Source organism: Gopherus evgoodei, chromosome 3 (genome assembly GCF_007399415.2).
Source record: "Gopherus evgoodei ecotype Sinaloan lineage chromosome 3, rGopEvg1_v1.p, whole genome shotgun sequence".
Lineage (NCBI taxonomy): Eukaryota > Metazoa > Chordata > Testudines > Testudinidae > Gopherus > Gopherus evgoodei.
In genome coordinates this window covers 129,502,561-129,515,534 of record NC_044324.1, presented here as the reverse complement: position 1 = coordinate 129,515,534, position 12,974 = coordinate 129,502,561, and the positions used below count along the sequence as shown (strand labels likewise).

Sequence of the window (12,974 nt, the reverse complement as noted above, 5' to 3'; positions counted from 1 at the left end):
TTTCATGTTTTAAAGCAGAGAGAGAAAATGATTCTTAAGAGAAAGTGATTGCATACATACCTCTTCATTGGTTACAGACTACCCTATTTTTTACATGTGGAAATTAATGCTTTTATAATTTAAAAATTAAAAGATCCTTTAAAAAAAAATCTTTAAAATATTCAAATTTGCATGATTTTCTAACACTTAAAATCAGATTCAACATAGAATGTTAAAGGCAGGGAGAAACAAGCTTCAGATTATTAATAGTAAAAGGTTATAGAAGAAAATCTTGTTAGGGGATGCAGCTAAGCAATATACAGTCAAGAATTATCACTCAAAATAAACAAAATATTCCCCTAACTTATCTCTTTACACTTGTTTTTCATAGCATCTAAATCAGCAGTTTAACTGTATCACTGAATTATTCCATTCTCTACAAGGTAAGAAAGCTGCTTGTCTGTATATACTGCCTCTGTGTGTTATCTATATGCATTCCATTTGAATCCAATTTCCTTGCATTACCTCTGCCCAGGTCAGGGATGAATGGCTGTCAAATTCCCTGAGGAATAAAAAGAAAAACCCTTTCTTCCTGAGGCAGCAAGTTTCAATTCACAGAGCACATGGCTAATCTACATATGTGAAGGTCATGGCACTTCAGTCAAAGAGGTTAAGAATGGAACAGTTCACGTAAGGGGCTGTCTTAAACATCTTGGCGTGGTGCCCAACAAGTGAAATTGTTGAAAAGCAATAGATAGCTTCTGGCAGCAGTGAGGGGGAAAATATTTTGATCATGTGATGCCATACAAACTAACTAGTTTGCTCCATGTGTGAAACTTTTATGCACAGTACAAAATACTAAATTTGGAATCAACTCCAGATTCCAGCCTACTTTCTTTGGCTACATTACCTACTTATGAAAAAATATGAACTGTATTTAGCATTATTTTAGGATACAAATTCCTGAAGCCAGGTTAAAAAAAAAACCAAACATATTAACAGTACATATAACAAACCTTTACGGCCAAGTGACTATTAACTATATATTACCGGAGGATTTCATCTCCACCAAACATAGGAAAGCAAGAAACTATTTATGCCACAGAAATCTACTGCATCTTTCCATTTATTAGCAGAACTATAAAATTAAATTAAATCTGGCAAGCAAAATTAATTTTTCATTGCTAGTACTCTACTAAAGTTTGCTCAACTCCAGTGCCAAATATATTTATTTTTCACAGGTCACGCAAAGTAATTTTGTATTTGAGACTGCCATAGAGGTAGAACTATTTATCGCCCCCATTCACGTTGAAAATAAAAAATTTTTTAAAAAAAACCACTGTAAAAGGACCTATACTATCTGTTTTTTACCCAGGAGCTTTGCTTAAGTAAGGAGTAGTGAGTAGGATCAGAAAAGCAGGAGAATTATTTTCTGCAAACAACCTTGATTGAAGGTAAAGTAAAACCTCAGTACTTAGTATTTTATATAAACAAAGAAGACTCAAATATTCACAATACAAATTATTACACATGAAATACACAGGTCCATCCATATTTCCATTTAAATCAAGGTTTCAAATAAAACCAGAAAATTCCTTAAACGCTGTCAAAACAAACCTTTTTATCTCTATTTTTAACTTTAAAAAAATACAATTTAGGTACTACAACTCAGTCTTGTTTTCAAAAGAAAATTTCAAAGCTGATGTTTCAGTATCTTGCTTACAAATAAATTAGTCTGACAATCTAATCAACTAATATAATCAATTTATGTCGAACAACTGGTCCCAAATCCTTTCCAAGAAAGGAAAGCGTCCAATCCCTAACCCATCTTCTTTCTCTTGTTGCAAAATACGACAACTGGCTGGTTGGATTAAGCTAATATACAACTGAATAATATTTTACATTTAAATAGCACCTTTTATTCAAGGAACTCAAAGCACTTCACAAAAGCATAAATATTATCTTTTTATACCTGGGGAAACTGAGGCACACTGATGTTAAACCAATTCTCTTAAGACAGTCAGGGGAGAGTTGCAACAGAATTCAGGATTCCTAACTCCATCTCTATTTAATGCCATCTTTCTAAAGCTACACAACTTATTCAAAATGGCCAAATTCACTTCTCGTGTAAATCAGCACTATTCCACTAATGTCAATGGGAATTGCACTGGTTTATGACAACAATGAATTGGCTATAGCCACATGGGGACTGGAACTGTAATAACACAACCCTACATTTTAAAATGGTGGTCACTTGCAGGGTTTTTCTAACCTGATTTTCCTTATCTCCTCACACCAAGAACCATATCAGAACTGTATTTAAAGGGTCTTTCTGCACAGACCAGTCTATAATTGTTATAACAGTCCAGTCCCCTCTATCTCATAACATAATTCAATCTTCTTTAAAATGGGATCAAATAGCGTTTTAGCTGTGTAACCAAACTGGGAGACTGCCCTGGACTTTACAGGACAATTAGATTGATTCAACAACAATTACGTAATGGTTCTAATACTTACATTCACAAGCAAAATTATGTAATAATACAAACCCCAAAAATGATAGATATGTGTCTGCATAAGAAGGTCCTTAAATACAATTCAGACAGTTCTCAGAAAAAAATCAATCCTGTACTCAATGATTAAGGGAAATGGACTACTACTCTACTAGGCAGAGACAGGGATGCAGAAGAAAGGGGCAGCAATTAATTTCTGTGCTCAAAACCCTGCTTACCAAGTCCAGAAGCAAAAGTTTATCTGACCAGTAATGCCCAAATTAAGAGAGAATGGAAAGTGATAAATGGTTTGCATCCTTCTATAGACATTGACTCTTCCTTAACTAACAGATGCTGCCAAAATCACTATGCTTTAAGTGCAAGATGCTACATGAAGGGTACACGAAATGCTGATAACTCTGCACTGAATAAGGTCCCCTCAAATATTTGGGGAACCAAGAACTAAATTAATATCACAGATTAGACTCTCTGTACAGAAACTTAGTAGTAGCCACACCGCTGCTATTATCTCTGGGTTTGGTATTGGATAAAATAGCTGTTATTTCCAGAGCACAAAGATGCCAACAAAGATTTAACAAGAATTTTAATGAAGATGTAAAGGTAAAACTCTTATATACTGTCTCCCGGACAGTGATTCTGTGAAAGATGGGTTTACAGTTTTCTAAACATCTGCAGATGACCATGGATCTTTAAACAGAAGATATGAAGTTTGTTGGATGGAAAGGTGCCTAAGGTGCTGTGTTCCTGAGATAAGTGAAGTTGCCATATGAAGGACGCTGTTTAAAGAAGATATAATAACCACAATTAGTATATACAAGAAGCTGGAGTTAAAGTTAGAGCTGAAGGCAGAAGGGGGGGGGAAAAGGGAAATCTCATCTGCATCTCATCTTAAAAAATGAGATGGCTGTGGATGTAGTTAGGTGCTTCAAGATTTTCTTGTATATCCTCATTAAATAAAAACTTCCCTTTGAAAAGACATATATTGTCTTGGACATAATGCTCTGTGTGTCAGGCTTTTCATCAAACTCCAGGTTACAGCACACATAGCATCAATTAAAAGTGTGATTTTACTCTGAAAAGTAACTTGCAAGATGGCATTATGGGGTACTATGTACACTATCTCTCACTGATTTCTGTATCAAGTTTGTTCAGCTTACACTTTATTTACCATAAACTTACCATGAACTCTGAAAGATATTCTGGATTCTTTCCGCTTTTTACATCATTAGAAATGGAAATTCTATAGTCCAAACTAAGCCCTCAGGATACACCTGTCCAACCCAAATTTCCTCAGATTTTGCCCTCGGTGACACCTGTACAAATGCTAAGGTTTTGCACAGACATCAGTAAGGACATAATCATAAAACAACGCAAGACAGACAACTGATATACATGCATTATTATTTAGAATTCAAGATGACGATACAGACATGAAGTAATTTTCTTTTCCTATTGCCTGAATAATGTCTGTGAAGACATACCACACTGATGTTTGATACCCACATTATTTTTAGATCAGTTTTCAAAATAAATCTGAAAACCACCAAGGTACATTGGCAATTTAAGTTTTAATTCATTTAGGGCCTCACCCAATCCTACCAAAAAAATTTAGTACTATGTAAATCCCCACCCCACCCCCAAATCTGAATACTGTAAACAATACAATGCTGAAACATATTCTGGCAAGTTAGCCTACCACATCTTAATACTACTGGGAGCTGAAATCCTCCAGCCTTGAGCATGCATGCACAGTGAGTGTAGTAGCACTGCTTTACATATCCACAGAGAATCTTTAAAGCCTCCTGATAAATGGTACATTTTAAAAAGATATTGAAATGCAAGACTGTACCCATGTCCTAACAAGCTGAGAACAGTTATGTGGACTGAAGTATAAATAAAATACTGTCACTTAAAATATTACTGGTGAGAATTTCAGGATATCCATACTTGATTTTATAGTAAAAGAAAGAAAAATAGAACTTTATCATTCAAACTTATTTTAGTCATTAGAATTAATTTAGTTTTAACTTACTTTTTTAAAAACATTGTATTCCAAATGAGAATGTCAGGTAACCTATGTTTGACCATCAATAATCAGTCCAGTTGGCAATCTCAAAAAAATTAATTATATATGCATCCAGGAATAAAAATACAACAACAGTATAAACGTATTACCTTTCCTTCCCACAAACTTGGATCAAAATGCCAGAAACACATTAATTTGCTATTCAGTTGTACAATGTGAAGGAGGAGGTAATAATACAGTATACTGGTATGCACCACTTTTATTGACCGTACCTCATACACAGAGTCCCGTTCTTCAATTTGCAAGCATAATGACCACTACAGAAACCAGTAAGTGAACACCAAACCACAAGTGTCAAATATATAATCACAGTACAAAAGAGATGTTACTAATTCACACTACTGCTCTCTGCTATTTCTAGGTAGAGAATGTATAACAACAAACTGTTTGCGAATAAACACACAGGCAGAAAGGAAGTCTATTCTCCCATTAATGTACAGAGAAGTTATGCACCACACTGACAGTTGTCTATCAGCCCCCAGATACAGGGCCCAATCCTACAGTCCTCATGCAGACAACACTCCCCTTTAAAGGCAATGCAACTGGCATAAGAAGAGCTGCAGACTCAGGCCCATTCTGAGTTTATGGGGAAAATAATTCCCATAGAAAGAGAAACTATTAAATTTTCAAACAAACAAATCAGCTGTTCCTCTATATTGATTTTTTCCCAACAACTGGTAAATATCAAGTGCAACCCAGATAATACTGAAAAGACCAAGTTCTCTCTCTCTCGATCTATACAGATATATAGATATACATATACACACACATACATTATTTTTATATAGACATAGAGAGAGAAAGCGAATGCAGAACTTGTGTGTGTGTGTGTGTGTGTGTGTGTGTGTGTGTGTGTGTGTGTGTGTCTCTCTCTCTCGCACACGCACCCCCCCCGGAATGAAACTCAAAATATAGAATAAATAGGGTCATTTAATTACAAATTTGAGTTATACTGTCAATAAACTGGTCAATAATTAAACAAATGGCTTATAAGATTTTATCACTCCCCTTAACTGTGATACCATAGAACTTATTATTCATAACCAATTAATTTTGCATTAACTGTATACAGTAGCTTTGAATATTTGTGCTTCCTCCCTTCTTCTGCAATGAGAGGCCTGTTCTTCAAGCTGCATGTCTCATCTCTGTTTCAGGCAAGTAGATTAAATCAAGCAGAAGCAAAATTTCCTTAAATGATTTAATAGGTTAGACAGGCGGACATTTCAGCTCATAGTGGGAATCTACTGCCCTGGATACTAAGAAAAGTACCTTCCTACAGGCAATAATGTCATCATCGTGCCGCTTCAGGTATTGTAACCCATTGTTCACAGAGCAATAGTTTATATATGTTTAAAGTCAAATCATCACTAGCATACTGACACTCACACTTATTAGCAGTGTACACATATATGCAGCAAAGTATTACAAAAAAAATCAAAGAAACACTGTACTCAAATGCTACAGGAAAGGTTCTATTTCTCACTTATTTAAAAAAATGTACAATTTCTACAACCACTGAAATAAGGTACCAAAAGAATTAAAGATCTATAAAAAGAAATAACTGTACCAGCAACTAAAATAATTATTTTCTACTAGGTATAATCTATTTTCCTTTAAAAAAATTCAAACCAGCAAATTTTCTTTTACCATCAGGCCAGATGATACACATAGTAAAACTGTAATTACAAGGAACAAAAATATTCCTGATTAATGACTTCTCTTTATTATAAACATTATAGGAAATATCAAAGGAGAGTACCTTGGTACACTGTGTCTTATAATTCACAACCTACATGTATATCATATAATACCAAAACGAAACAAATAATGTGTAACTGTGGAACAAGACATAGACTCATAAATATAAAAAGTATTAACAAGGGTCATACAGAAGATATAATGAATTTAGTCTCAATTATGATAAAAAAAATCTTGTACAATTTCTGACACACACACACACAAAATCACACTCAGAAGTAAAATGTGCCTACATTTGTCCCAATACATTTTTTACTAGATTTTAAAGCTGTAAATTTTAAACTACCTATGTTGAAAAGCAAGCTGAGAATTCAAACCTAGTTTAATTCACTGTGAAAGGTTATGCATATGAAGCTTCATTATTTTATGGTTCCTTATGACCCTTTTATCAGTCCAAATTAAAAAAGGGGAAAAAATAACATTCATGAAATTCTTATTTCCCCATCTGAAATAGCAAGGAAAAAAACACAATAGAAAGTAAAACACTGCAGTAATGGTCTGTAGACAAAAGAAACATTTTCAGTCTGTCCAAGGTTCACATTATTAAGGTCAGTCCATCATTCACTAAAAAAACAATATCTGCTTTAGGACATGTTCATTTTAAAATTTCTTTTACAGTAAAATACAACAACTGACTAGTGTCACAAAGAGTATACCACCTGTACTTACTTCTATTAGTCCTAATTCTTAAAACCTATTAAAAGACTTCACTGTTATTCAAAACAAAATTTTGTGGAAGGAAAAGGAACCCCACAAAACTTGAATGAATTATCACTCCTTTTTAAACAATTTACTTTCCTATGGAGAATTCAAGCATAAGATCACTATGTATTAGTATACAAAAATAATTAGATTAAATATTATTCCTGATATATCTTTTCCTACAAACAATTCAAATGTAAAACAGATTTTTTTTTACATATACGGATTCATAACAGTGATATAAAAATCACTGATAGTTTGAATGGCTTCTTCTCCCTTTTTTATAATCTGCTATATATGTTCATTTACAGGGTGCCACAAATAAATAAAAAACCCAAGCTACAAACACAGGGCTATGACCACTGTAAATGTTAGATACCAGAATAAACTGAGAACGTAGGATGATCTTTAAATTAAGATTAAATCACAAAAAGATCTAGTTTCCTTTCGTAACTAGCACATTTTTACATTAAAATATGTCTAGTAAGAGGCATAAAGGTTCAAATAAATACCACTTGTAATTACTGAATCCTCATCCAAGCCATGATATTATATTTTTGTCTGCAAGTCTGATTTGCTATAAAAATAAAGGAATATTAAATCTAAAATCAACACCCAGAAAAACCATCACCTAACAGAATTAAAAAAATAAATAAGATGACACTGGCTTTTCACTATACTGTTCACAAGAATAATTTTTGTTGAGGCACACGAAACCTCCACTGTACAAATATGGTTGCTCATTGTTTCAGCTTCTTCTAACAATGTTTAACTTTTGCATCTGCGAGCGATACTGCTCAGTTATTATTTGTGGCAAGAATTTTTGTGACTGTACTGCTCAGCACTTCTATTTACATCAGCAATGCTAAATGCCCAATGGTGAGAGAGGAGCCAATCAGATGGCAGATTAGATGTCAACTCAGAGGCAGCTGTCTGGAGACTATTACAGCCAGTTTACCTCCACAATTCAAATTCCAAACCTTGCAAAGGAGATCAAGTCACTCTTTAGGCTCAGACTGCTAGCAAGAAACGTGGAGTACAGACCATTTCCTAACCAACTCTTAGAACTTTGACGATGGCAAACAAACAATCTACATAAACATAATCCAACAATGATCTGATATCAATTTGTAATTTATTGGATTTAATGTATCAGGGACATGTACATTAGTCAAAACAAGCAGAGCTCTCAATATCTGGATCTGTTTATTTAAATAAAGGACTCTTCCAGTCTCTTCATCAAAGTATGGATTATTTCAAAATGTGAATAATAATTTTTGTGCATCATTTTAATTTTAAACATAACACTTATTTACATCACATTCTCGTTTGGATGTTTGGGGCAAGTATACAAGAAGAATGAGGTATTTAATGCACCTCAACGCCTATTAAATTAATCTTCATGATTATGGCACTCACACTTCAAATAGTAAAAGCAACATGACTGCATTTTTGCTGGATTTCACCACAATATCTTCATCGACAAAACACTAATTTGCTAAAAGGCTATCAAAGTTATCTGCTCTGTCTACAAAAATTCTAACAGAGGGCAGTCAACATTATTTTCCAGAATCTGACAGTGTAGCTACAAAATCAGCTCCTTCTCCCTCCTCACCCCAAACTGCTTTTCCTCGGGGCCTTGTATCTTCAAATCTCTATTTCAAACTGGAGGAAAACTTTATGCTGTTCAATTGTGTAACCGAATAGTGTAATTCTGTAGAGTGAAACCGTCTGTCGGATGCCTCCAATCTAATCAGTCGGACACTGTGCCTTACCAAACCCTGTTATGGAGGCAGCAAGTAGTTTAGATGGCCCAGGGGGGAAAAGTAAATTGGAGAGAGACTAGGCTCTAGACCCACGTTTAAAATATACAGGGGGTGGCCTTTGCGGAGGGGGGGGGGGAGTTTCTCGTGATTACCTGGGTTCTGTTGATGGTCTGACCAGTGCTTCCAGGACTCATAGCTGGATGAGCTCTTTGTTGTGCTGCTACCCAGGCTGGGTTTGCAGATCCATACTGGGAGCCCATGTCTTTGCCCATGCCCATGCCCGCTGCTGACTGCTGGCTTCCTGGGGCTGCCGTCGCTGCTTGGGGTTGTGGCTGCTGTGGTGGGGCACTGGGGTTGCTGTAATCAGGGTAGCTGCTGCCATAGCTCCTCATCATGGGGCTGGGGGAAGTGAGCAGCTGGTTCAAGGTAGGGGTGGCCCCGGACGGGTGCTGGTTCTGCCCGGAAAATCTCTGAAAGCCTCCAGCCCCAGACGCCGCAGCAGCCTTGCCAAGGCTGGCCCCTCCACCTGGGACCATCATCATGCTGCTGCCCTGCTGCCTGGGGGAGCTTAGCACCCCGTAGCCAGAGGACGAGCCCCCATAGCCGCCTCCTCCAGCTCCTGCTGCAGCCGCGGCGGCTACCGCCGCCGCTCCCGCTCCTCCTGCTGCGGCGCCGCCGGGCCGGCCGTAGCCGGGGTAGTGGTTGTACTGGCTGTTGGGGTAACCCTCGTGGGAGTTCTGCAGGGGGTCCATGCTGTTGGGGGCCGCCGTGGGGTGCATCAGCCCCATCCCGGGGCTTTGTTGTCCGCCATGTTGATCAAAGCAAGGCCCGGCTCGGCTCGCTGTAGCGCTGCTGGCAGGGGCAGGGTTGCCGTAATAGCTATTAAACTCCGAGACCCCCACCGCGGAGGGGCCGCCGCCTCCCCCGCTCCCGAGGCTACTACTGCCGCTGCCGCTCCCAGCGCTTTGGGGCTGCTGCTGTCCGCCCAAAGGTCCCAGGCTGGGGTGATCGTAGCGGCCGCCGATCTGCTCGCCCATTTTGCTGGGCAGCTCTTCCTCCTCGCCCCCTTTATTCAGCATTTGCTGCTGCGGCGGCGGCGGCGGGGGCTCGGCCTGATTTCCCAAAACACTGTCTTTTCCTCCATGTTGCTGCTGCTCCATGTCTGCACTGGGCTGAGCAGCGCCGCCACCGCCGTTGTTGTTGTTGCTGCCGCCGCCGCCGAGGCTGTTGTTATTCTGCATCGGATGGTGCTGAGGCGGCGGCTGCTGCTGCTGCTGCTGGAATTGATTTAGTTGCTGCTGTAGTGCATGGTGGTGGTGGTGCTGGTGGTGGGCATGGTGGTGGTGGGCATGGTGATGAGGGTGGTGGGCATGGTGGTGGTGGGGAGGTGCAGCAGGGTGATCGCCTCCAACGTTTTTCAGTTTGTGGTTGGGGAGCAGCCCCGTCTCCATGGCCGAGCCCGGGTTGGAGGAGGAGGAGGAGGAAGAAGACGGTAACCCCGATGAGCTTCCACCTTCTTTCAGAGCCGACTCCGAAGAGGAGCTGCTGCTATTGCTGGTGTTAGCGTTGTTGTTGTTATTACCGGTGGCAGCAGCAGAAGTTGCATTATTGGCCATGTTCAGTTCATTATGGTGGTGCAGGAGATGGTGATCTACATTATTCAGGCTGCTGTTGTTAGTCCCATCTCCGACCCCCAGCATGGAGCCCGGTCCAGGTCCCCCGGTGGCTGCGGCTGCTGCTCCCCCCGAGCTGAGATCCTGGCTCAAGTTGCCCGGCAAACTCGGGGTTTTGCCCTTGTTGTTCTTCGCACTCGCCGGAGCCGCTGCTACTTGCGCGGCCATGATCATTGCAACATTGCTAGTCCGAAAGAAAAAATCCAACACCCACCCTCAAAAATAAAATAAAAGCGAAACGGGGGGAGGGGCACAGAAAGGGAGCGGGGCAAAAAGAGAAACGGGGGAAAATCAACTTATTTGAATAAACAGCAACCCCTCTTGATCATTCAACACAAAAAAATTATAAAAATTCCCCTCCCCAAGTCCGTGACTGAGATTAGAAACGGTAAGAATGCCTTACGGTCTGTGCCTGTTCCTGCTGTGTGATTTCATGTTGAAAGTTTTTTGTTCAGGTTTAAATGAAACTTTTTTTTTCTTTTCCTCTCTAACCCGGATATGGGTAAATACACGTCTGACTGAGCCTATCTGGCCCAGCATGGCATGAGAGAGAGAGCGAGCTCTAACAACTATTATCCACTTCTCTCTGATTACTCCTGTACACTTGGAAAACCCGGACTGGACTTCCCCCTCCTCCTCCTCCTGCTCAGCTTTAGCGGTGGCACACTCAGGGAGTCAGAGAGAGACGCACATTACAATCTTCAACAGCCCCGAACCAAGGCAGTTGCTTCTGGTAATGCAAAAGGATGCACTTTCCCCTTTTGTATTTTTTGCCCGTCAAGAATCGTAGTGGTTAGAGATGGAGAAAAGCCTTTCAGTCACTCCCCGGCAAATCTAGTCTTCCATAGAGAACGGACTATTAAGCTGATGTGACAAATGATCTTAACCAAAAGGCCTACTAAGCTCACCGGGTCAAATTCAGCCCTGGGTAATTCAACTGAAGTAAAAGTTGTTACATCAGGGATTAATTTGGCTTTTGTATATGTATTTTTGGGGTGAGGGCTGTAGACACTCATCAGGTCAGTTCAGTAGACAAAGAAAGAAAATAAAAAATTGTTGGTAATAGATTTTATTGGACTAAAAAATAAATTGGTCAAACTTCCAAAATCTATACCGATATACTGAAGCCAGTATGCCACAGTCAAAAGCTTTCTCATTTTATGACACTAAAATGTTCTGCCTCCAAATTGTTTTATGGAAAAATAAAAATACTTTTAAAAAAGATATAAGTGGAGTATTTTGAAAAATTTAACACAAAATTCTGCAGTAATGGCATTTTTGCAATAGTCTGTAGTGTCCAGCTGTCTCAAAATTCTAATGATCATTTGTGCTAATGATGCTTTTAATGTAAGCATTACATATGGAGCTGTTTGAAACATGTTCTATGTATTTATCTGCAGATCAAGAGGGCTCCCAAGGAAAATTAAACATTTTCAGTCCTATAATTGTGTCCCCAAACAACATTCTTTTCTAGTATATCCAAGACACTAATGAAAATGTAGAAATATAAAATACAATATATGATAAAAGCAACTTTTACTCCTAATGACTTACATTTATATAGTGGATTTCAGCAGCAATTGGTAGTTGATTTTTTTTAAATAATTGTCTTAATATAAGTAAGAACTTGGTCAGTGCAAATGTAATAGTTAAACATCACATTCAGCTAATAAAAGCAGTTGGAAGATAAAATATTCTTCCATGGACACAAGCAATATATGAATGATATTTAGGCAATTTAATAGGAATCTGAAATATATTATTTGAAATTAATGTTTTATTAAAATCTTTTAAACTAGCAGTATTTTCAGATTTTCAGCTCACTAAACAGAAGACTTGTTAAGACTGACAGAACATAAAACAGCATATCATGAATGACGTAGTAATGAATAGGAAGATTTTTTTTGTTTTTCCATTGGGAAAACATTAAAGAACAGAGTCATAATGACAGAATGTTGATAAATGTATGAACAATGTGAGCCCACTGTCCACTGATTTTTTTCTGCATAGCGAAGTAAGAAAATATTAGGATTTTCCAGTATGAATCTAGTTTGTAAAAGTCTCAAAATTCTTCAACTACATGTTGATATTACTTCTATTTCAATTCTTTCTCTCTTTTTTTTTTTTTTTTTTTTTTTTTTGGACTCTGTGCCAATGCAAAAATGCTATATAGTTAATAGAAACCAACAGAGTAGAAAAAAATCAGTGAGTAATTCTAGTGGGGGGAATCAGGTGTGTACCCAAGGGTCATTACAGTCTGTAACAACAACAAATTGCAGTTCTATGCAAACTGCTAGCAAGAGGGTATATCATCTTTGTAGAAGAGAGAGTAACAGAACTATAAGATGAATTCATGCCAAATCATTCATCAGCTTTTGCCAAGAGAATACTACATCTTTGTAAGTGAGCCTTTTTGACATTTTCTCCTGGATTTTCTTCTTTTCTATATTGAAACACATACTAATTATACACATTAAACCACATAGGTTTATTTTTT

General features: G+C 38.2%; 1 protein-coding gene across 1 annotated transcript in view; it reads right to left on the bottom strand.

Annotated features, from left to right (window-relative positions):
* The window catches only part of ARID1B (AT-rich interaction domain 1B), a 441,148-nt gene extending 430,115 nt beyond the window's left edge, over positions 1-11,033 (bottom strand). Inside the window, 1 exon segment of the mRNA XM_030556641.1 lies at positions 8,957-11,033. Coding sequence (XP_030412501.1) covers positions 8,957-10,651 — 1,695 coding nt within the window. The 5' untranslated portion in view covers positions 10,652-11,033.
* Between the last annotated feature and the right edge of the window lie 1,941 nt (positions 11,034-12,974).